This window comes from Sceloporus occidentalis, unplaced genomic scaffold (assembly GCF_023333645.1).
Source record: "Sceloporus occidentalis isolate IW3139 unplaced genomic scaffold, rSceOcc1.0.p SCAF_12, whole genome shotgun sequence".
Lineage (NCBI taxonomy): Eukaryota > Metazoa > Chordata > Lepidosauria > Squamata > Phrynosomatidae > Sceloporus > Sceloporus occidentalis.
Window position 1 is genome coordinate 18,386,594 of NW_028316992.1, and position 23,440 is coordinate 18,410,033.

A 23,440-nucleotide genomic window follows, 5' to 3' on the forward strand; every position below is an offset into this window, starting at 1 on the left:
ACGTTTTCCAGACATCCAGACATTTTGGCGCTTCTCTTTGGTCTGGAAAAATGCCAGATTGGGGCCTCAGGGCTGCCGGTGAGGGTGCCCTGGCCCCAATCCAGTAGAAAAAGGAGCGGCTATAGGCTGCCCCTTTGGAGCAGTCTGTACCGCGCCATAGTTAGACTTTTAAAATGTAAATTTATTTTTCAATTTTTTTTCGGTTAGTGAGAAAGGTATTCATTGCAAGAACTCATTATTTTATACCTCTGAACTCTGAGTCATAAAGTGAAATACAGTTGGCCCTTCTTATACATGGATTTTTTATACATGGATTCAAGCATCCACGGTTTGATAATATTAAAAAAAAGTATAAATTTCAAATATCAAACCTTGATTTTCCATTTTTTATAAGGGACACCATTTTGCTGTGTTATTATATTTAATGGGACTTGAGCATCCACAGATTTTGTTATCCATGGGGGATCTTGGAACCAAACCTCAGTGTATAACAAGGGTCCACTGTATATGAGGAGATATGTTGCTCCGAATGGGTTGTTGTCATTTGCCCCTGCCCCCTTCCCCTATTTACAAGTAGGAAGAGTGAATCTTTTTCTCAGGGAGCTCATTTTGGATATCACAAAAGAGCATCACATAGGTCATTATTTAATTTATTATCATTGCAGGTTTTTTATGCCAGTGAGGGTACAGGTACTTATGAGATTTTCTTCCTTGACTATGGTATATATGCACACATCATTTGCTGCTTCACCTCAGGCAGCAAAATGTCTTAGAGTGGCCCTGGAAGCAAATAGTGAAGGCCCCTCCAATGACCTTTTGCAAATGTCTTGCAGACACTTGCTCCTTGTAGAACTCAGCACATGGCAACTTCTAACGTCAAGTAGCCACGTTGGAAGTAGTGTTGTTTTTGTAGCTGTTGCAATGGAGGAAAAGATTGCTCATTTTTCAGCTCCTGAAATGGAATTCCTCAGCTGACACTTAAAATGGGGTTTGGTCCTAACTATATTCTTGATATTTTTTTCTTAAATTTAAGACAATGGGTCCAGAGGCAGAACTAGTTTATGAAAATATATACTCATGTATAAGTCTAGAAATTTCAGTCAAAAATTGTCCCTAAAAACCTGAGTCAGCTTATCCACAGGTCAAAGTAAGTACTGGTTGTATGTGTGAAACACATGTGTGACATGTAGAATTGTCTGACAATTATCCAGATCATGTAGTCAACGTAGTCTTTGTTCTTTCTGTCCTGTTTGGCAATGGCTCACTAAACTTTTCCAGACATAATTCCTGACATCCAGATTCTGGTGACAGAATTGAGAACTTTGTGTATACTGAGTATTACAGTACCTGGCCTACCACCATATGTCCAATTTATGTAAATAACTTATTTGGAAGAAGTACAACTGCAAACTACAGAGGTTCTTTTACAGGCAACAATAAAGTCTGATTTAATAGTCTCCATTTTAATGTTTTAATATTTTCAGTTTCAGTTTCTTTTCCCACTGTTTAATAAATCTCCAAGCTGAGGCTGATATTTAAGTCTACAGTATCAATATACTGTACCGTAGAGCAGATTTCATCAGAAACAGAAGCCCCCGTACGGTTTCATCTGCCCACACGGATTATAATCAATTGGATGTTACAAGCAAATTGCTTCTTAGATTTCAATCAGATTTGTAACAGCAATAGCTTCTTTGCATATATTCAATTTCTATACCCTCATGATAGAAATAGGTCGGTACTAGTCGCATATTGTATTTGTTCAATTGCTTTCTTTAATAGGCCTTATATTCAGTTCAGTGAACAAATTATTCCAGCTGGTGTACTTAGTCTTAAACCGATTTCTGCCCTGATCCTAGCACCTGCTGGAGTGTCAAGAAATATGACATTACTCTGATGCTACACTGAATCTCTGAGACTGGGTGACAAATTTGATCTTATTTTTAACATAAATAAATAAATAATATTCAAGTCAGACATATTCATACTCATGGGTCAACTGAATTCCCTTGAGCGTGTGAAAAAGATAAGCAGGCAGACCCTTTTTATTCGTACAAGCTTTTAAAACAGAAGGTTGTGAAAGAACAGGCTTGAGAGTACTGTATTGTTTCAAATTGAACTGTTTTTAATTGCTTTTATCTTTTTAATTACATTTTATCTTTGTAAGTGTAGGACTAAATGGTTTTCATATTGTGGGTAGTTTTGATCCATTTTCATGTTCACTTTTTGTATGTTTTTAGCTGTATTGTTCTTTTAAAAACCGTAAGCCACCTTGTATCCCAATTATTATGCACGAACTCTCACTCAAAGCATCCCCGACAAATGGCCATCCAGCCTCTGTTTAAAGACCTCCAGGGAAGGAGTGACACTCCGATGGAGTGTGCTCCACTGTCAAAACAGCCTTTACTGTCAGGAAATTCCTCCTAATGTTGAGGTGGAATCTCTTTTCCTGGAGCTTGCATCCATTGTTCTGGGTCCTGTTCACTGGAGCAGCAGAAAACAAGCTTGTTCCCCCCTCAGTATGACATCCTTTCTAATATTTAAACAGGGCTATCATATCACCTCTTAACCTTCTCTTCTCCAGGCTAAACATATCCAGCTTCCTAAGGCATTCCTCATAGGGCCTGGTTTCCAGGCCCTTCACAATTTTTGTTTCCTGCCTTTGGACACACTCCAGCTTCTCGTATGCATGCTTGGTTAGGGCATGGGAGAGAGCTTCTTTGGGTGGCTGCTGTCAGGCTGTGGAACACAGGATGGTGTTTAACATTATGGCCTGTTACAGACTGCCAAAATAAAGCTGCTTCGGGTCTCTTTGGAGGTATGCTATTTAAATGATGCATGGGTCCTAAGAGTCCGGAGGTCACTCCAAACCCACACTCCATTCCTAAGCACTGGAGTGCAGCTTTGGTGCAGCTTCCGGATTCTTAGGGTGCATGCATCATTTAAACAGCATACCTCCAAAGAGACCCGAAGCAGCTTTATTTTGGCAGTCTGTAACAGGCCTATTTTATGCTTTCCTGCAAATTTCTTGCTGTGTGCCTTCAAATCATTTCTGACTTATGGCACCCCTATCGCAGGGTTTTCTTTGGCAAGGTTTGTTCAGAGAGTTTTCCCATTACCTTCTTCTTCTAAAGAGAGTGTGTGACTTGTCCAACGGGATAGGGATTTGAAATCTATTTTTCCTAGAGTCCTAGTCGAGCTAGCAAACCAATATACTATACTGGCTGTGTTTTAAATCAATGGTTGTTTTTGCATGATAGTTTATTCAATTGATTTAAAATTCAGATTTGTAGCTGTCGCCTGTTTCAACGTTCTTGTAAATCACCTTAGGGCCCATTCTAGGAAGGCAGGACACCAGTACACAAATAAATAAATATTAAAGGAAGGTATCATATTTCAAGTGGGCTAGCATAACTATGCAAAGAGATCCAATTCAATGCCAATATAATTCAATATTAGGTAGAATTGGGAAAGATTTCTACGTGAAAGCCTGGGGAGATACTGCTAGTCAGTATAAATGATACTAAACTAGATGGATCATTGGCTCACTTTTTATAAGCCGTATTCTTATGTCCTTATTTTATAGTGCAGCATCAGAGATTTCTCAACAGTCTTCAAAACAGGTCGTAACTGAGGCTCCAGTCTCCCAGTTTCCTTGCCTTCCCTTTTGTGATAGTTTCTTTTCTAATTGCAGCTTTCATAGCCTGCTTTCACATTTTAACTGGGACGACCGTCTTGCCACTTCCAAACCCAGAAAGAAGTTAATTCTGCATCAGAATTATGTTTGCTCCTTTGCTCTCCTCCCTAAATGAAGACTGTGTGATAGTCAGATAAATTTGACCTATCTGCTAAATAAATGGCATCTAAACGTGGCTAAACTATGGCTAAAGAGATATTTTATTTAAAAATCTAGATAAAAAGTAGTGTTATAAGCCTTAGGAAATAACCTTTTTCTGAGCGTTTAAAGTAACTATTTTCAGTTGGGTATACTGTCGTTATCCTATCACCAATACAAGTCTGGTTTATCCCACCAGACCTCTGCAACCCACCTGAAATAATAAATCATTTATACCACAAGTGGACTACAGATGGAAATGAACATGAGTACCTATAAATGCTCCTTCATTAGATTTAAAAGACCCTTTATGCAGAAAATTAGTATGCCTGGGAGAAGAATTTTAATCAGATCTTTCCCCTAATAATCCAGGAACAATTTTGAGCCTACCTGAGGGGAAAAACACATGTTAGACTGAAATCCACTTCACCAAATGCAATGGATTTCCCTTATATCTTTCAATTCTGGAACAGACTGGGAGGCATCTCTTTGAATACCCTGATAATCTGTTTTTCTGGTTAGTACTTGAGTATGAGAACTCCAATGAATCCCCGGTATTGTAGGTTATATTTCGGAGGAGGGAATTGGCAAAACCACCTCTGAGGATTCCTTGCCTAAGAAAACCCTTTGAAACTCACAGGGTCACCATAGACTGACAGGTGACTTGAAGACACACACTCTAGGGCTGCATCTGCCCTGCAAAAATAATCCAGGTTGACACTACTTTAATTGCCATGGGTCAATGCTATGGAATCCTGGGAATTGTAGTTTTGTGAGACACTTAGCCTTCTTGGTGAGAAGAGCTCTGGTGCCACAACAAAGTATAGTTCCCATAGCACTGAGCCATGGTAGTTAAACCAATGTCAACCTGGATTGTTTCTGTAGTGTAGATACACCCCTAGTTTGTATGTGGGCCTTCAAGTTAACTGTTGACTTATGATGACCCCATGGATTTCATAGGGTTTTTTTTAAGGTAAGAAATACTCAGAACTAGCCCTACTGGCATGGTATTCATTGGTGGTCTCCCCATCCAAGTCCTACCCAGGACTTGGATTACTCAGGAGTTTATCAAATGGGACAGGACGGGAGGCTCTCAATTTTGAAGGCTCAATGCGCCTTTTAGCAATACACAACATGAAGGACATCTTGGAAATCCTTCTGCACAGAAGGCAGAAATGGAGGGCAGGTCCTGTAAAAGGAGGACCTAGTCTGGTCATCTTGTGCTCAATTGGCCTTAGTGATGCTCAATGGAGGACATTGTGGAATTCCTCCTGGACAGAAGGCAGAAATGGAGGGCAGGTCCTGTAAAAGGAGGACCTAGTCTGGTCATCTTGTGCTCAATTGGCCTTAGTGATGCTCAATGGAGAACAGCTTGGAATTACTCCTGGACAGAAGGCAGAAATGGAGGGCAGGTCCGGCTAAAGGAGGCCCAAGTCTGGCCACATTGTGCTCAATGGGCCTCGTAGTGATGCTCAATGGAGGACATTGTGGAATTCCTCCTGGACAGAAGGCAGAAATGGAAGCCAGGTCCTGCAAAAGGAGGACCAAGTCTGGTCTTAGTGATACACAAAATGGAGGTCATTTTGGAATTTCTCCTGGAGAGAAGGAGGAAATGGAGGGCATATTCTGGAAAAAAAGGACCAAGTCTGGTCATCTTGTGCTCAGTGGGCCTCTTAGTGATACACGAAATGGAGGACATTTTGGAATGCTTCCTGGAGAGAAGGAAGAAATGGAGGGAAGGTCCTGGAAAAGGAAGACACTTTGTCACCCTGTGCTCAATGGACTTCCTAGTGATGCTCCAAGTGGAAGACATTTTGGAATTCCTCCTGGTCAGAAGGTTGAAATGGAGGACATAAACTGGAAAAAGCAGGATACCTTGCCCCCCTGTGTTCAATGGGCCTCTTAGTGATGCTCCAAGTGGAGGACTTTGGGGAATTCCTCCTGGACAGAAGGCAGAAATGGAGGACTTAAACTGGAAAAAGGAGGAGTCCTTAGTGATGGAGGACTCTTTGGAACTCCTCCAGGAGAAAAAAAAAATGGAAAAGGAGGACATGTTCTGGAAAAGGAGGACCAAGTCTGGTCACCTTGTGCTCAATGGGCCTCTTAGTGATGGAGGACCTTTTGGAATTCCTCCAGGGAAAAAAAAGTGGAAATGGAGGACATATTCTGGAAAAGGAGGACCATGTTGTTGTTGTTGTTATTATTATTATTATGCTCAATGAGCCTCTTAGTGATGCTCCAAATGGAGGACCTTTGGGACTTCCTCCTGGACAGAAGACAGAAATGGAGGACTTAAACTGGAAAAAGGAGGAGTCCTAAACAGTCATGCCAGCTTCCTATCCAAAAAAAGGGCTTTTAAGACACCTTTTTCAGGGGGAGAGAGCATGGACATGGAGTGATGCTCTATGCACTCCACACAGTGACTTAGTTATCATTCCCTCAGTGCGCATGCGTCCTGGAGATGGGAGGGGAGCATACAGTATAAGCAAGGGAGGGCTGCAGTTCCCTTTCCCAGGGAAGCCTTGGCGTTGCCCCTAGCAACCAGAGGACGCTTCCTAGAAGAGGAGGAGGAGGAGGCCAAGGCAGCTCTAGCAGCAGTTGCAGCTGCAAGCATCAGCAGTGAGCCATGATGGAGGAGGTTCCCAGCATGACCACCACCACAGAGGGCACTTTCTGCCTCCATCGTATCCTTTGCTGCCCTGGGAGGGATGGGGGCACCCCCCTGCCTTGCTTTGGGGTCTCTCTGTAGCAGCCACACTGCAGAAATAATCCACTTTGAGACTGCTTTAACTGCCCTGGCTCAATGCTAGGGAATCCTGGGAAGTGTAGGGTTTGTGAGACATCTTTGAGCCTTCTTCTCTGTCAGAGAGGGATAGAGAGAGAGACACCTGGGATGCTACAATAAACTACAATTCCCAGGATTCCCTAGCACTGAGCCAGGGACAGTTAAAGCAGTCTGAAACTGGATTGTTTATTCTGCAGTGTGTTTGGGACCCTAGTGCTCTCAATGCTATGAGAGAGATGGCTGAAATGTGGGGTATAAATACTCTTAATAAAATAAAATAGGGAAAGCTGGGGGTTGTAATGTGTTGTGGCACCACCTAAAATATTATTATTATTATTATTATTATTATTATTATTATTATTATTAAGCTTCCTTTATAGAGTGCTTTAAATTTATGCAGCGCTGTCCATGCAGTCAGTTAAAAATATAATATAATATATTAAATATATATTTTATATATTTAATATTTAATAATATTAATTATATAAAATAGAATAAAATAAAAGCAACCTGCCTTTGGCGTACGTTCTGCAAAAAAACCCCAATTCAACGTAATACGTAATACGCTCATCCCATATGTCTTCCGTCCAGTCTTGCCTATTTTAAATCTTGTCTATTTTAAATTTTATTTTTTATTTTAAATGAATTTTAACCGGTATTGGTATTTTAGTTCTGCAAGGGATAAGGGGATATGCAATTTTAGTTATGTATTTTAGCATGTGTTATGTATAGTTTATGTATTTATTTTCTTTCTTTCTTTTTTTTTAACCCACCTTGATCCTTTTGGAAAGGCATGCTATAAATAAATCTATTATTATTATTATTATTAAAATATAGCAAGGGAGAAATAAAAAAAATGAACCAACAATAACAAGCACAAAATGACACTTCCCAAGATTCCCTAGCATTGAGCCATTGCGGTTAAAGCGTTCTTAAAAACTGGATTATTTATTTTGCAGCGTGTTTTGGACCTTTGTTGTTGTCATTTCTGATTTATACTAATCCTAAGGCGAACCTATCATAGGGTTTTCTTGCAGGGCTGGGGAGTAGTGGTGATTTGGGAGGTTACTCCTTGTCCTACTCCAGAGTAAGATTTTTTTTCTTAACGTTACTACTACTCCTATTATACTCCTCAACAATAAATAAAAGTTTTAAAAAATAAAAAATGGTGTTTGCATGTACAATATAATAACATGAGTAACGAGTAAGAAATATATTTTGTTACTCTTAATTCCTACTTCTACTCCTGCAAAAACCTTTTACTCCTTACTCTTCAGCCCTGTTTTCTGGGCAAGTTTCTTCAGAAGGGGGTTTGCCAGGGCTGTCTTCTGAGACTGAGAGAGTGTGACTTGCCCAAGGTCCACCTTGTTGTTGTTTTTTTAATGCTCAAGTAGGGATTTGAAACTTGTTTTCCCAGCGTCGTAGTCTAAAGCTCAAACCACTAGGCATGCTGGCCTTTTCCAGCAGCCTCAGAAGGGAAAATAGAGACAAAATGGTTGCCCTCTCCTCTTTCTGCTTCCTTGGTTATGTTCCGTTTCTGACTTTTGGAGAACCTGCCGTGGGGTTTTCTTGGCAAGATTGGTTCAGAGGGGGTTGGCTGTTGTCTTCCTCAGAGGTTGAGAGAGTGTAGCTTGCCCAAGGTCTCCTAGTGGGTTTCATGGCTGAGTGGGAAATTGAACCCTGCTCTCCAGAGTCATAGTCCAATATTCAGACCACATGTTGCTTGTCCTGGATGTACAGATATAAATAATAAAGGGCCCAAACAGACAGGCCAAAATAAAGCTGCTTCTGGTCACTTTGGAGGTATGCTGTTTAAAAGACACACATATCTTAAGAGGCCAGAAGCCACAAAAAAGTGTGGCTTTGGCCTGGCTTCCAGGATGCATGCATCATTTAAACAGCATACCTCCAAAGTGACCCAAAGCAGCTTTATTTTGGCCTGTCTGTTCGGGCGCATAGATATCATATTAAATGTAGTTTGCATATTCCCATTTACAGTGGAACCTCGGGATACGAAATACCCGGGTTACGAATTTTTCGGGACCCGAAAAAATCCAATTGGAAATAATTGTTCCGGGTTACGAACGTTTTTTCGGGTCCCGAAAAAACTTTTGGTGCTTTTTGCCGCGATTTTACACCAAATCGCGGCTTTTCCCCATTAGCGGCTATGGGGATTCGGCTTGCGAAAGCCGTTCGGGTTACGAAAGCGGCCGCGGAACGAATTATTTTCGTAACCCGAGGCTCCACTGTACTTGGAAATATGTCTCACGTGGATCAGAGATATACTTAGTTGTCTTTCATAGCATTGTGCCGTATGTATCTTATAAAATCAGCTTCATACACTTTGACTATAAGAAAGTATGGCTGTTTCACCAAAATGAACAAATTTAACTCAGACCAAGTGCTTGTTGAATATAAAGCGGTATAGAAAATTTTACTTTTTAAAGAAAGAGGGGAAAATTAGAAAATTGGCCCACGCATGCTGTTAAATCCATGTGAGCCAGTGCAATGTAGTGGCTTGAGCATTGAACTGTGACTCTGACCAAGGTTGAAATCCCCACTCAAGCATTGAAAACCACTGGCTGACTTTGGCCAAGGCACACTCTCTCAGCCTTAGAGAATGGCAGTGACCAACTCCTTCTAAAGGAACTTGCCAAGAAAACCCTGTGATAGGTTCACATTAGGGTTGCCACAAGTTGAAAATGACTTGAAGGCACACGACAACAACAGCAGCAGCAGCAACAACAACATGCTGTTAAATATATAAAGTTTAAAAACTAACAACTTTTTTCGGAATTCCCCCCATTTAAAACAGTAAATTGAATATCTTTATATTTACTGGCTTACTTGTAAAGTTTGAAACGTTTGTAACATTTCACCCATGAGATTGTATATACACAGTGGTCATGTTGACAAACATTTTGGATTCCCTTTCCTCTTTACTACATTTTTTGTAAAGTCCCAGAACATTTTGTAATTCTTTTCATAGATAAGTGGTGTTCTTTTTTTGGTCTGGGAGTAAACATACTTGTTACTTTATGTAGTGATAAAAAAAATATGAATGAAGATAGTTTCCCTGCACTCTATATATACACTGCAGAAACAATCCAGTTTGAGACTGTTTTAGCTGCTCTGGCTCAGTGCTAGGGAATCCTGGGAATTGGAGTTTGTTGAGGTACCAGAGATCCCTGACAGAGAAGACGAAACGTCTCACAAAACTACAGTTCCCAGAATTTCGTAGCACAGAGCCAGTGGCCAAAAACTGGATTATTTCTGCAGCATGTTTTGGACCCTAGATTCTACCAAGGATCCTGTCTGATCTTGGAAGCTAAGCAGGGTCAGCCATTGTTGGTACTAGGATGGGAGACTGCTAAAGAATACAAGGTGCTGTGGGCTATATTTCAGAGGAAAGGACTGGCAAGACCACCTCTGAGTATTCCTTGCTTAAAAATCTTTATGAAAATTTCATGGGGACACCATAAGTTGGCGGGTGGCAAAAGTGCATGTGTGCACGCACTCACTTATAGTCCCACTTGTCTCAGAGTAAGCCCTACCAAACTCAGTGGGATGTACTTTTGAGTAGATATGCATAGGGTTACATTGTCGGTCAGTTTTCTCAAACCGTGGGCATGAACAGACAGGCCCAAATAAAGCTGCTTTGGATCACTTTGGAGGTATGCTGTTTAAATGATGCATGCGTCCTAAGAGGCTGGAAGCCGTGCCAAAGCCATGCTCCAGCCCTAAGGACTGGAGCGCAGTTTTGGTGCAGCTTCTGGTTTCTTAAGATGTGTGTGTCATTTAACCAGCATACCGCCAAAGTGATCCGAAGCAGCTTTATTTTGGCTTGTCTGTTTGGGCCCTGTGACTCATGAGACTGTTACTCAGCCCCGTCCCTTACACTAGTTTCAGGATTATTATTTTTATAAGATGAGGTGAGAAGGGGCAGGAGTCACCATGGCAGCTGCTTGTATTTTGCAGTGGTCTGGAGCCCAACACAATACGTGATTACTCAGAAGTAAATTAAGTGGGGCTTGAATCAGGATCAGTAGACATCAGGTTGCAATCTTACAGCCCAATCCAGTGTATATTTACTCAGAGATAGGTCACTGATGATGACTAGGTTGGTAGTATTAGCATTTTGTTTTGCTGCTACTGCTGCTCTAGTGAAGAGAACATTGCAACAACAGAGGCATTTAAAAGTGAAAGTTAGTCCCTTTTAAAGTCTAAAGATCCCGGTTTGCTTCCCAGGTTAAAGATCTTGGGTGGCTTCCTGTGGTCCCTTTAAATTTTAAAGATCTCCCAATAGCAGGAATGAAACGCAGTTAGCTTTCACACACTGCCAATCGTGCTTCTAGTATGCTTCCCCGTGAATAGTTTGTTGCTTGAGCATTGCTGTTTATTCCCAGGAGAAGTCTTGATTGAGCATGACATTGTCTGAAAATCTTCCGCACAATCATGTGATTATCCTAGCATTTTGCCTTTTCCTTCCCCCTTTCTCCCTCTTCTTTGTCCCAGGAGAATGAGATGAATTTCAGGGATAGGGAAATACTGAAACAAGGTGGACTTTTTTCACGGCACCCCTGCTTTTCCTTGTAAAATTTAAACCACTTTCATCATCCATGTTCTGTCATACCTTTCCAGCGCAATATATTTCTCTTTCTGTAAGTGAGGTCATAACTCAAGGAAATGCCAAAGGAGACCTCATAAATATTTTGCGAACACATGGAATGTGGCATTGAATATCAGTCCGATGGAGTGGATTGAGATCAGGTTGACATTTTTAATGAAGTGCAGCCAGGCTCTGCCATTGTGACCACAGGCTCCACACTTGAGCTTGCAAGCTTTGGATTTGCCAGCTCTGATTTGAGCTTTAGGAAACCACTGTTCAATTCTCTTCAGGAATGAATGGCGGGAGGGAAGGTGCCATAAAATGGTAATTCCTAGAATCTGAGTGAGTAAGAATTTAAGAGTATTGACACACTCTTTGTGCCTTTAACTCATTTTAAATATTTTTTACATAAACCAGATACTTGAACATTTATCTATAGGACTGTCAATTTGCATTAGAAACCGCTGGCATCTCTGGTTGACTGTCTGTCTTTGATTGTGTGCCAAATTAACTTCTCCAAGGAAAGAAGTGTTTGGGAGGAAGGTATCAAGGCAGAGTATTCATTATCGTAATATATATATATATTGCTTTCCCATGCAATTGCAAATAAAGGCAAATGCAAATTTAGCAGAATTTGTTCTAGTGCTGCATGCCTCATGTCTGTATTCTCTGCAGGCTCTGACATCTAAATTATCTGGGAACTGTAGTGATGAGGAGTGGTAATGACCACAAGTTTAGGCTGCAGCCGCACTACAGAAATAATTTAGTTTGTCACCACTTTACCTGCCATGGTTTCATGCTATGGAATTCTGGGAACTGTAGTTTTGTGAGACATTTAGCCGCCTCTGTCAGAGAGCTCTGGTGACGCAACAAACTGCAAATCCCAGGAGTCCATAGCATAGAGCCATGGCGGTTAAAGCGGTGTCAAACTGTATTATTTCTGCAGTGCAGCTACAGCCTGGGATGGCTTTAAAAAGGTCAGACAAATTCATGGCTCTATCCAAATGTGAATCTTGGACTATTATGTACCTCTGTGTACATAGTTGTCTACCTCTGAATCCCATTCACTCAGGTATAACTGTGGAGAGATAGGTTTACATCACAGGGGCATCTAGTTGACATTGTGGGAAGCAGGTAGGCAATTTGTAATCCATCACATGCACAGTTTGCTCACTCACTGCATGGAAATTGTCCTCTTGCCCACAAATTTAACCTGTGAGTAATTAGTTGTATATGTATATACACATGTGCATTGCCCATATTAAGACATTCTGAGGGTAGAGAGGGTGTGTGTGGGAAAAATGGACTGTGAGAAAACTAACTGAATTGGAGAATTTTTTTCTGTATTTCTGTAACTGCAGTATCTTCCTTTCATGCTTCTTTACATGCTTGAGACTCATAAACATTTCTTAACAGTCTAATTCTGTATTTGCTTACACTGAAAATAATGCTACTGAACTCTTTTACAGTTGCAGGTGCAATTCTGTTCTTCATTTATTCACTCATATTGTAAATATAAAAAATATTGCTACCAGAATGGCAACTTTCAGTGATTTATTTTGTATGTCATGACATTTAAAGAGTAATCACTATTGTAATTTGAATTACAAAAGGCCAAATACTAATTAAAAATTAGCCATTTCAAGATTTTCCTCCTTAATACCGTTTAATGGAATTAGTAAATCTTGACAAAAAGCTTGGCAGTCCAACTCTGAATTTGTACTTCCTACTTTTTTGCTGTAACCAGTAGGTATGTTTTTGCATTTCTGCTTCAATCTCAGAGTAGTTGAAATTATATAGGGCCTCATAGTTCCATGGATTTTAATTCATGTGTATATGCAAGACTAACAGAATGTATTTTATGAAACCTTTATGGTACTCCAAAACTCTGTTTTTTGCTACAACAGACTTGCACGGCAAGATAACGTCCTTTTAAACAAAGGTGAATTATTTCTTTGGCCTAAATCTAATTGTTAGACCTAACTGGAGTCAGCCAATTGAATCAGTGGAACTTATGTTCCAGTACTTTCCAAAGCTTTTTGCAGGGAGAGGAAGCGCCAAGAATATCTTCCTGAAGAGCAACAAAAGGCAAATGCCACTACACCCAGTTGTTGTTGCTGCTGGGTTATCTCTGCTTCTGGGACTCCTGTGGAAGATTCATGAGCATCCAATCTGTAGCAGTAGAGGGAGCTGACAAGTAAAACCAGGAGTCCTGTGGGGCCAGGCTTGCAGCCTTGGGTCATTGCCAGTGGAGTTATGTTTATGGTGACCATAACCCATGGTTATGGTTACAGTTATGAAATGGTGACAGTATTGGTTGTTTGGGTGAGAGACTTGTACTTGGAACTGGACAGAAGGAGCTTTTCCATGTTGGTTCCGCTGGACTTCTCAGTGTTTTCAATACTATCAGTCTTGGTATCCTTTTGGGATGGCACTTGGAGACACTGTTTACAATGGCTCCATTCTTTCTGGAGGGGTGATCCCAGGAGGTGATGCTGGCGGATCTTTTTTTGACCCTTGTCTGTTTAGTTGTGGAGTCTCTCAGAGTTTGTTTTGTCCCTCAATTTATTCAACATATTGATGTATCTGATGGGAAAGGTTGTCCAGAAACTCAGTTCAGACAAGACAGAGATGCTCCTTGTCAGTCAGAAGGCAGATGAAGGAATAGAGTTTCAGCGCTGGATGGGTTTGCATTTCTTCTGAAAACTCATGCTCACATAGCTGCAGCTGAATTGTTAATGGGGGCTGAATACAGGGAGCACACATCTCCCTTGTTGCAGCAGCTCCACTGGCTGCTGGTCTTGAATTTGACCTATATAAAGTCGTATGTGTCTTTGTTGTTTGTTGTTAGTTTTTGAGTCGACTTTGACTCATGGTGACCCCATGGATGAGACATCTCCAAAATCCCCTGTCTTCCACTGCTCTGTTTAGGTGCTATGAATTCAGACTCATGACTTCCCTAATTGTCTCTATGCATCTGGCGTGTGGTCTTCTGCTCCTTCTGTTGCCTTCTACCTTCTATCCTAGCATTATTGTCTTTTCTAATGAGTCCTGTCTTCTCATGATCTAGTCAAAGTAAAACAGTCTAAATTTGATAATCTTAGGCCTCTTACAGACTGCCAAAATAAAGCTGCTTTGGGTCTCTTTGGAGGTATGCTGTTTAAATGATGCATGCATCCTAAGAATCCGGAAGCTGCACCAAAGCTGCACTCCAGTGCTTAGGAATGGAGTGTGGCTTTGGCGCGACCTCCGGGCTCTTAGGACCCATGCATCATTTAAACAGCATACCTCCAAAGAGACCTGAAGCAGCTTTATTTTGGCAGTCTGTAACAGGTCTTAGCTTCTAGGAAGATTTCAGGGCTGATCTGTTCTAGGACCCATTTGTTTGTCTTTTTGTCCGTCCAAGGTATTCTCAGCACTCTCCTCCAGCACCACATCTCAAATGAGTTTATTTTCTTCTTATTGGCCTTTTCACTGTCCAGTTCTCACACCTGTACATGGTGATAGGGAATACCATGGATTATCTCTGCGGTGTGGATGAAGCACTAATATTGGCATTATTGGCTCCTGCCTTGTCCAGCAACTAGGATTTTAGGTGCATGTACCTTCTGAAAAATAATTTACATCTATCTATGAAAAGGCATTATAACACTCTGGGAGCTTGTGGTACATAAATGCTGAGCACAGATCCCAATTGAGAATTTGTGGGAAATAAAGTTATCTGAATTCTTCAATGAAATCTGAGAAAAGATTCCCTAAATTGTGTTTTTAAATATCAGAGTAAATCTGGTAGCCACACAGCTGTGGCATTCACTGTACTGTATATAGACAGTCAAGCATCACACTGACAAAACAGTACAGAGTTTATTATACAAAGAATTGCAGAGTGGGTGCTGTTTAGTGTCACTTTGAGGGTGAAAAATGTGGAATATACATTTTAAAAGAAAATTTACTATGCTGTGAAGCCATGTTTGAAACCAATATGATTTGCTGTTTTAGACTTAACTGAGCATGCAGAGGTTACAGTAACAGAAAGCTCTGAAGATGACTATCAGTATGAAGAGGTAAGAAACAGACAGAGCAATCCAGTGGGAGATAAAGACATCCAAACAGAGACAAAGTTACCAGGCTGGATGGTTTCCTTTCTTCTTTTGCCCTTTACAGCTGGGTTTAAAAAATAGAAATTGGTCCCATTATCTCAGTCAAAATGGATAAACTAGTCTGACTCCAGTGCTGGTATTCCCCCTGCCTCCCAACCATTTCAAGGGTATGCTGGGGATATAAGAAGGCTTTGATTTCTGTGGATCCACAGCTTCTTCAGACATGCCTCCTTTTTCTCCTCTCCAGCATGAAGGAAACACATGATAGAACATTTTGCAGCTACTTGAAGGATGTTTGTTATATTGGAATCTCCCTCTGTTTGGATGGACTTTTCTCCATGCTATTTGGAGAACGTCTATCTAGAGTCTACAAATCACAATAAGTAATTGTGGGGCAATATAGCTATTTTAATGTCAATTTAATACAAAATGTTTATAGACATGCATTCTCAACTAAATTGAACTGGACAGAAGTGGATAAGTGAATGTTCTCCCTGCTTTTTTGATCCCTGTTGATGTGCCTGTGCTAGGATAACTAATTTTGGAAGGTTTTCATTTGCAACCCTTGTAGGCTTGGTATCTAAACAAGTTAAATCAAGCATATTGCAAAATATTATATGGAGACAATGGTAATTTTAAACATAAAAGTATTACATAATAATCTTTTAAATACTGTATAACAGCCAGTTCAGTTATATGCATTCATTTAAGATGTTCTGAGACAGTGCTGGCTACTTGATCTGTATGTCAGCAGCACCTAAATGACATTTTTATGGTTGCAGGTCTATCTGTGCATTACAAAGTATATCTTTAACCATTTTCAGAATGGAGTTGAAGAGCATCCTGTTCAGAGAAGTGTTCCCAGGCATTGCATGACTATTATTTATTACTTTACGTTTTTAATTTGTTGCTTGCTTTAACTTTATTGAACCGTTTCCTTTATTGTTATGTATTATTTATATGTATTAAGCTATTATTTCTTAGATTTTACGCCATGGACAGATTTACTTTATCTATTTTATTGTTTGTATGTACAGTGCTGTGTAAATCTACAGCGCTATATAAACAAAGCATAATAATAATAATAATAATAATAATAATAATTATAATGGCATTTTCTATAGAACACTGATTATTTTTAGCACTATCAGTAAAATAAATATTTTTAAAATATTTTAAAATATATTTTAAAATAAATGCTTTTAGAAGTATGCACTCAGACAGTGTAGCTATTACCATGTTTAAGGTACTGTACATGTATTCGTATAAATGAAAATGATCCATTCGTGTATGAAAATGTAATATAAGAAGCTTTCTGCATGTAGCTCTTTTATTCTGCCTTTGTGTTATCCTTGTAAAATGATCAAAATATTCAGATAAGAATTAATATGTGAGATTTCAGAGTATGATAGAGAAAAGCAATAGATTTAAATTGGGCTGACTTCACAAGTAAGCATGCTCAGTGGCTTCTGAACCACAGTTGAGGGCTGCTCTCACTTTCACTATCCAATATATTGGTATGTATTTGTGGCTCCAAAGTCATAACTGTAGAAATAAAATTGTTCCCTTGTTTAAAAACAGGCCTACAGGTATTGGTGTGGAGTTGCAGTTTTTGTTATTCCTCTTTTAAAATGACCAAACAAAACATGTCACCACTATGTGTGTGGGAGGCAGTGCACGGAAAAGAAGCATTCGCTACAGTCAGATTGCTAACTAGGGCTGGCTTCAGGGAACACACAACATCCTTGTTGCCACAGCTCCACTGACTGCTGGTCTACCTCTGTGCCAAAATTTAAAGTCCTGGTGATGACATATAAAACCTATATGACTCAGCTGTAGGTTATCTGAAGGGCTCTTTCTCCCTTTATGAGCCCAATAGAACTCAAAAGATCAGCTGGAAAATATTATATCTGTGTCCAACTAACTTCCCAGGCTTGTTTTGTGGGAATAAAGGAGAGGACCATCTCAGTGGTTGTTCCCAGATGTTTAATGAATTTTAATGTTTTTAATATTCAACTGTTTTTAAACTTCATCAATTGTTTAATTGTTTTAAAAATGGTTATTTTATACTTTTATTAAAGCTTTGTTATAGTTTTAACATGTATCATTTTTAAATATGTTGTTAGCTCCTTTGAGACTGTTAAGAAAGGCAAGATGTAAATGGATAAAATAATAGTAATAATAATAATAGATTACAGCTGTATATCCTGAGCCATTAATTTGTTTGTTTGTTTGTTTGTTGGTGTTAACTGCCAATTAGGTGACCCCGACTCATGGCCACCCCATTATTATTATTATGCTTTATTTACATAGGGCTGTAGATGAAAGATCTCCAAGGTCCCCTGTTTTCCACTGTTCTGCTTAGGTATTGCCTCTCTGACGGAGTCAGTCTTTTGGCATGCAGTCTTTCTCTCTTTCTACTACCCTCTACCTTTACTTGCATGATTAGCTTTTCTAATGAATTGTGCCTTCTCATGATGTGGCCATAGTGCAAAAGCCACAATTTGATCATCTTGGCTTCCAGGGAGAGTTCTGAAGTACCCCCCCCCCTTTTTATTTTTATTTTTTTGGTCTATTTGGCCATCCACAGTATCTTCAACAGTTTTTTCCAGCACCACATCTGAAATGAACTGATTTTCTTTCTGTCCAGCTCTCATCTGTACATGGTGGTAGGGAATACCATGGCTTGAAAGATCCTGACTTTAGTGTTTAATTGTATAGTGCGCCTGCGCCATATGTGGGTGCACTATATGTGGCTTTCAGCTTATGCTGAAGCCGTGCAGCAAAATAAAGTATGGTGCATGCACCTGCATCATGAGCACAAGCCCTGTTATATCTAATGGGGCTCAAGCATACGTGCTTTTCGCCTTATGCAGGGTTTTCCCCCAAGAACGGATCCCCCGCATAAAGTAAGGGCCCACTGTATATCTTTTCCGTTTAGGATCTTGTCTAATTCTTTGATAGCTGCCCTTCCCATTCCTAGACTTTTTTGTTTATTTCTTGACTGCAGTCTGTGTTCTGATCTTTGTTTGATCCAAGGTACTGGAAACCTTTAGCTGTTTCAATATCCTTGTTATCTAGGAGGAATTTATGTAAATCATCTGTAGTCATAATAACTGTTTTCCTATACTCGGAGTACTTATATTTATTTCTAATTGTATCTTAGGTACCAGCAGATGATGACTTTAGCATTCAAGAAGGTGATGAAGATTTGGCAAAAGCATTGCACACTATGCAAGAACAGGCCATTGATGCCCAAATTATGGTAAACACCTTGTTCTTAAATATATGTGGCCATCTTATTTTTTGTGGCTTCATAATGCATAATGTACTCTAACTTACTTTTTGTCACATGCAGGATTTATTTAAAGTTGAGAGAACCAATAAGTTATCTGAGCTGATTTTTTAGATTGACATAGATCACATTTCCTTATGATTCACCAGAAAAGCACATAGCCTAGATATGGTTGTATAATTGAACCAAACCAAATCTCACATTTGGAAATATATAATAGGGGTCTAGAAGGAAACTGACAAGAATGTGATATTTTTTGAAGTTTTGTATTAATTTGTTTGACTAATTTTGCCATTGGTAATGTTTCATTGTCTACATATACATCTCAGAGTAGAATATGCCTATAGAAACATGCATGTATAGTTGATGTGGATGCACATGTACACCCATATCATGCTGCTGAGCTGAGATTCATTGAAACACCTGGATGTATAATTAAATGCAGCTATAGCAATACAAATACAACCCAGAGTCCCTTGTTGTGTGAAGCTAGTTGCATATTAGAACTGGAATGGGCTCAATTTTTACCTGTTCATTGATCTCAAAACAAAACAAAACAATAGCCCTAATTAGTGGGATTCTTGTTTTCTAGGTAAAGATTGATGGAATAGTTTATCTATCTATTTATTTCTTTTATATTTCATCTTTCTGCCAGTATGATGGGATCCAAGGCATCTCACAATACAAACAAACTGTAACTAAAAACATTTTTAATTATAAAAAGTTTAAAAATCATTTAAGTAAGCTACTCTATTAAACAGCACTAATTTTAACCAGTTTAAAAATAATTAGGACCAAGTATCCCAGCAGCTGAGATATATTGTATTAATCCACTACACTTGTTGGTTTTAGGACAAATTGGGGTACATGAACCAGATAAAGGAAACAAAGTCCCATGTGCTGTTGATGGTCCACAAACTTTATTATCTTAAAGAGTTCAACATATTTCATGCTTTCAAGGTTTTTTGTTTTGTTCCTGTGCATGAACCAAAACCTGGAGAAATTCATGATAATCCCCATTAACTTGCTGTATGATGCAAGGCCATGAGAAATAAATGGCTATAGTTCTGTTTATCACACTGTAATTTATGTAGTAAAGAATTTAATTTATGTAGTAAAGAAAGTAAAGTAGCCTATGACTAAAAAGTGTGTTGTTGTGTTTTGGAAAGCAATTATGAGGCATACAGATTCTTTATATTTCTAATAGTGGCTCTTGGACTTTCTTTCTAGGCTCAGCGACCAGGCCAGATTACTAAGCATTCCCTTTCTGAAACACCTGAAGTTGTAGATGACTTCCTCTGTAATTTTCTAATAAGAATGGGCATGAACAGAACACTGGACTGCTTTCAAACTGAATGGTAAATCTTTTCTCAAATATATTTTGGCTCAGATAATTCAGGAATATTTTTTGGTTTTGTAATAGAGACATTTTTTTTTCTGTGTGAGCATAACTCTGTGCTCTCACATATAGCTACTTTTACATTTTAAAGATATGAAGGTCCATGAGAAATTAAATTTTCATAAAAGATGTAATAAACGGATGCAAAAGTTTTTCAGAAAGCCTAGATCTTTTCAGTGTGCAGTAATTTTTAACATCACTTTTTTGTTATGTTATTTACTGTATATACTCATGTATAAGCCTAGAAATTTAGGTCAAACAGTTGACCCAAACACCTGAATCAACTTATCCACGGGTCATTGTAAGTACTATATCTTAACTCTTATTAAAAAGAAGGAAACATCCCCGAGTGAAAGAGAAGAGCATCGTGGCCCGTTGCCACGATGGGCAGGAAAGTACGCGCGGAGCGCGTACTAGGGTTAGAAAGGGGCGGTGCTTCTGCACCCCCCTAACTCTAGTGCGCGCTCTGCACGCACAAAATGGCAGCGGCCGTTCCACACGGCCGCCACCATGAGGATGTCATGACCGCGCCGCCTCTATACGGGGCAGCGCGGACGTGACGTCCTCGCTCTGCGCCAGGGTGCTTAGTGCGCCCTTAGCGCGGAGCAGGAAGGAGCTCTGTTTTGGAGCTCCTTCCTGGTTTGGTCCGCTGGGCGCAGCCTTCACACGGCTGCACCCAGCGAACCAAAGGAGAAAGGGGCCCTTTTCAGGCTGCGGGGAAGCGGCCTTTTGCTGCTTCCCCGCAGCCTGAAAAGCGGCGGATCGGGGCCTCAGCAGCTGCCGTTCTGACCGCTGAGTCCCCGATACACCAGGGAAAGGGGCGGGTGCAGCCTGCCCCAAAGAGGCGGTCTGTAACCCGCCACTGTGTCTTGGAAGCACTGATCCCCTCTACTCTCTCATCCTTCTAGTCTTAAAGGTGAGCACAAAGACCTATGTCTGCTGGAATTGTGTAAGTTTTTGACATTGTTTTGCTTTGCTTTGTCGTTTAGATCCTTTGCTAAATGCCCCTTTTACCCTCGACTTATCCATGAGTCATATCAAAATCCATAATTTTCGCCCCAAAACTTGTTGTTTTATTTGAGATTTGAAAGAACTTATCTGACTCTTAAGAGGTAGACTCTACTGTACATTGAACCTGTAGATCTAGGAGGATGTGTATGTAGAGGAGGTTGCCCCATCAACATTCATGTAAGATTCAGTAATCAGATGAATTTTTACAGGGGAAGGTGCTACCTGTAACGTGCTTTAAATCATGTTTCTTTATATTAGGTATCTTTAGTTTTAGAGGTTCTGTCCATAAGTAATCCTGTTAGGCCACATTAGTTTGAGTGTTCAGATCTACTTCCCATGTCTTTCTTAGCCTAGTAAAGGTTCCATACTCTTCTTCAGTTAATATCAGTATAAGAGAGAAATACAATCTTTTTTTATATTCCGTGGCAGAGGTGGGAAAAGTGTGAACTGTCAAATTCCTCAGGCTCCCCAAAATGTTTTTTAAAAATCTTGCACAATGTGGTTTCCCCATAAAAACTGGTCAAATACACCTCAAATCCACCACAAACATCTGCCAACAAACAAACAAACCCAAACCCTCCCTCAAACAAAGGAAGGCAGCACTACATCACAAACAAATTGGCAGCACTACATCACTTCAGATGCATCAAAGTGTGACTCTGCTGTCTCTATAGCTGCCCGCTCTAGGTGTGTGGATGCTCAGATAAAGTACCATTTTTACTATAAAAATTATAAGGAAAGGTAATAATCTGCTATATTTGAAGCCAAATACTTAATAGATCTCAGACCTCTCTAGCGAGAGGCTCCTCATTCAAGTGACTTGCACACAATGAAGTGGTGTCAGATTCAATAAAAGTCCCTTTGCTTACATCCTTTGTAATTGGCACATTTATATAGATCAGTAAACAGAAGATGGGCTAAAATTGGAAGAAGTGGAGAGAGGGAGCAGAGGGCAAGGAGAGTTTACTGAATTGCATAATCTGAAATCAGATGTTGCCGAGTTTAGGAATGGGGACTACAAATTCTACACAATTGTGCCTATGATGTAGTAATGCCCTGCAATAGTGTCTATGATGTAGTAATGCGAATCTGATCCTTTGTTTTTGTAGACAAAAGATTCTGGTGTCTTTTTGCCTGATTTTGAATGTAGTACCATCTTTATTGTGGGTGTCCTGCCTATAAGTGAAAGTTTGACTTCTCACATTTAAGCAGTTGGGATGTAATCCATTTTCATTACTAGTAAGCATTTTATTCAAGTAAACAAGTCAGTTCCTTGGGGATATAGATACCCAGTAATTCAGTGAGGAATATTTCACATCTTTTCCACATAAATGTGTGCTGGGACATAAGCTTTGATGTAGCATGATTAATTTTTAGTCTCAAATCCTGTTAGAACTTTGTTAGAATAGATTTAAAAACAGAATCCCTTTATGTGGGTTTGCCAGAAGCAACCAAACATTGGCTGCAAAGCCATTCAGTAGGTGAATATTTTTTTTCCTGCATGGACTTCACAAATATTTGGATGATGACGATGATGATGAAAAGTATTTTTATATTGCTTCTCAGCCCACAAGAGCTCCTGAGGAGATGAACATATGAAAACCAGTTAAAACAATACAAAGATAAAAGCATTTTAAAAACACATTAAAGTATTCTTTAAAGTCTCCTAAAAACAGTCCTAGAATCCAGTTCAGTAATCATTAAAACAGCAATTTCAAATACTGACTGCCATGCAGAACAGCCCTGTTTTGACTGCTTGTCAGAAGCTTAAAAGGGATGGGGCCAGCCTGACTTCCTTGGATAGGAGGTTCCACAGTCAAGGCGCTGCCATGGAGAAAGTCCTGTTATATGTAACCACCAACCTAGTATCACAAGGTATTGGGACATGCAACAGGGCCCGCTCTGAAGGCCTCAATTTTTTGGCAGGCTCATGTGGGAAGAGGTAGTCTTTCAGGTATCTTGTTTCCTGAACACCAGGTCAACACCAGCACCTTGATTTGAGCTTGGAAGCAAACTGGAAGCTAGTACAGTTCTTGCAGGACTGGTGTTATGGTCTTTAAAATGCACATCTGGCACCAGTCTGGCTGCTTCATTTTCAAAGGACTATTCTAAGAAGCTGTAGTTGGGTCATGACTTGGACACATTGTGAGAAGGAACGACTCATTGGAAAAGATAATAATGCTGGGAAAGGTGGAGGGAAGTAGGAAGGCCACATGTTGGATGGACTCTATTAAGGAGGTCATGGGTTTTATGGGGTTGCAGGAATTAAGCAGAGCAGTGTAGGACAGAGGAACTTGGAGATGTCTCATTCATAGGTTGCCATGAGTCGAGATCGACTCAAGGGCAATTAACAACAAAGGGCTATTGCACAATTTACATTTTTGCCAAGGCTATCTTAGTACATAT

At 39.9% G+C, this 23,440-nt stretch overlaps 1 protein-coding gene across 1 annotated transcript in view; it reads left to right on the plus strand.

Annotated features, from left to right (window-relative positions):
- The first annotated feature begins 6,398 nt into the window (after positions 1–6,398).
- Positions 6,399–23,440, plus strand: part of SPAG16 (sperm associated antigen 16) — a 506,576-nt gene continuing 489,534 nt past the window's right edge. The window contains exons 1-4 of the mRNA XM_089477933.1: positions 6,399–6,519; positions 15,247–15,293; positions 18,496–18,594; positions 19,855–19,982. Of these exons, the coding sequence (XP_089334059.1) occupies positions 6,462–6,519; positions 15,247–15,293; positions 18,496–18,594; positions 19,855–19,982 (332 nt within the window). The 5' untranslated portion in view covers positions 6,399–6,461. The remainder of the gene's footprint in view (positions 6,520–15,246; positions 15,294–18,495; positions 18,595–19,854; positions 19,983–23,440) is intronic.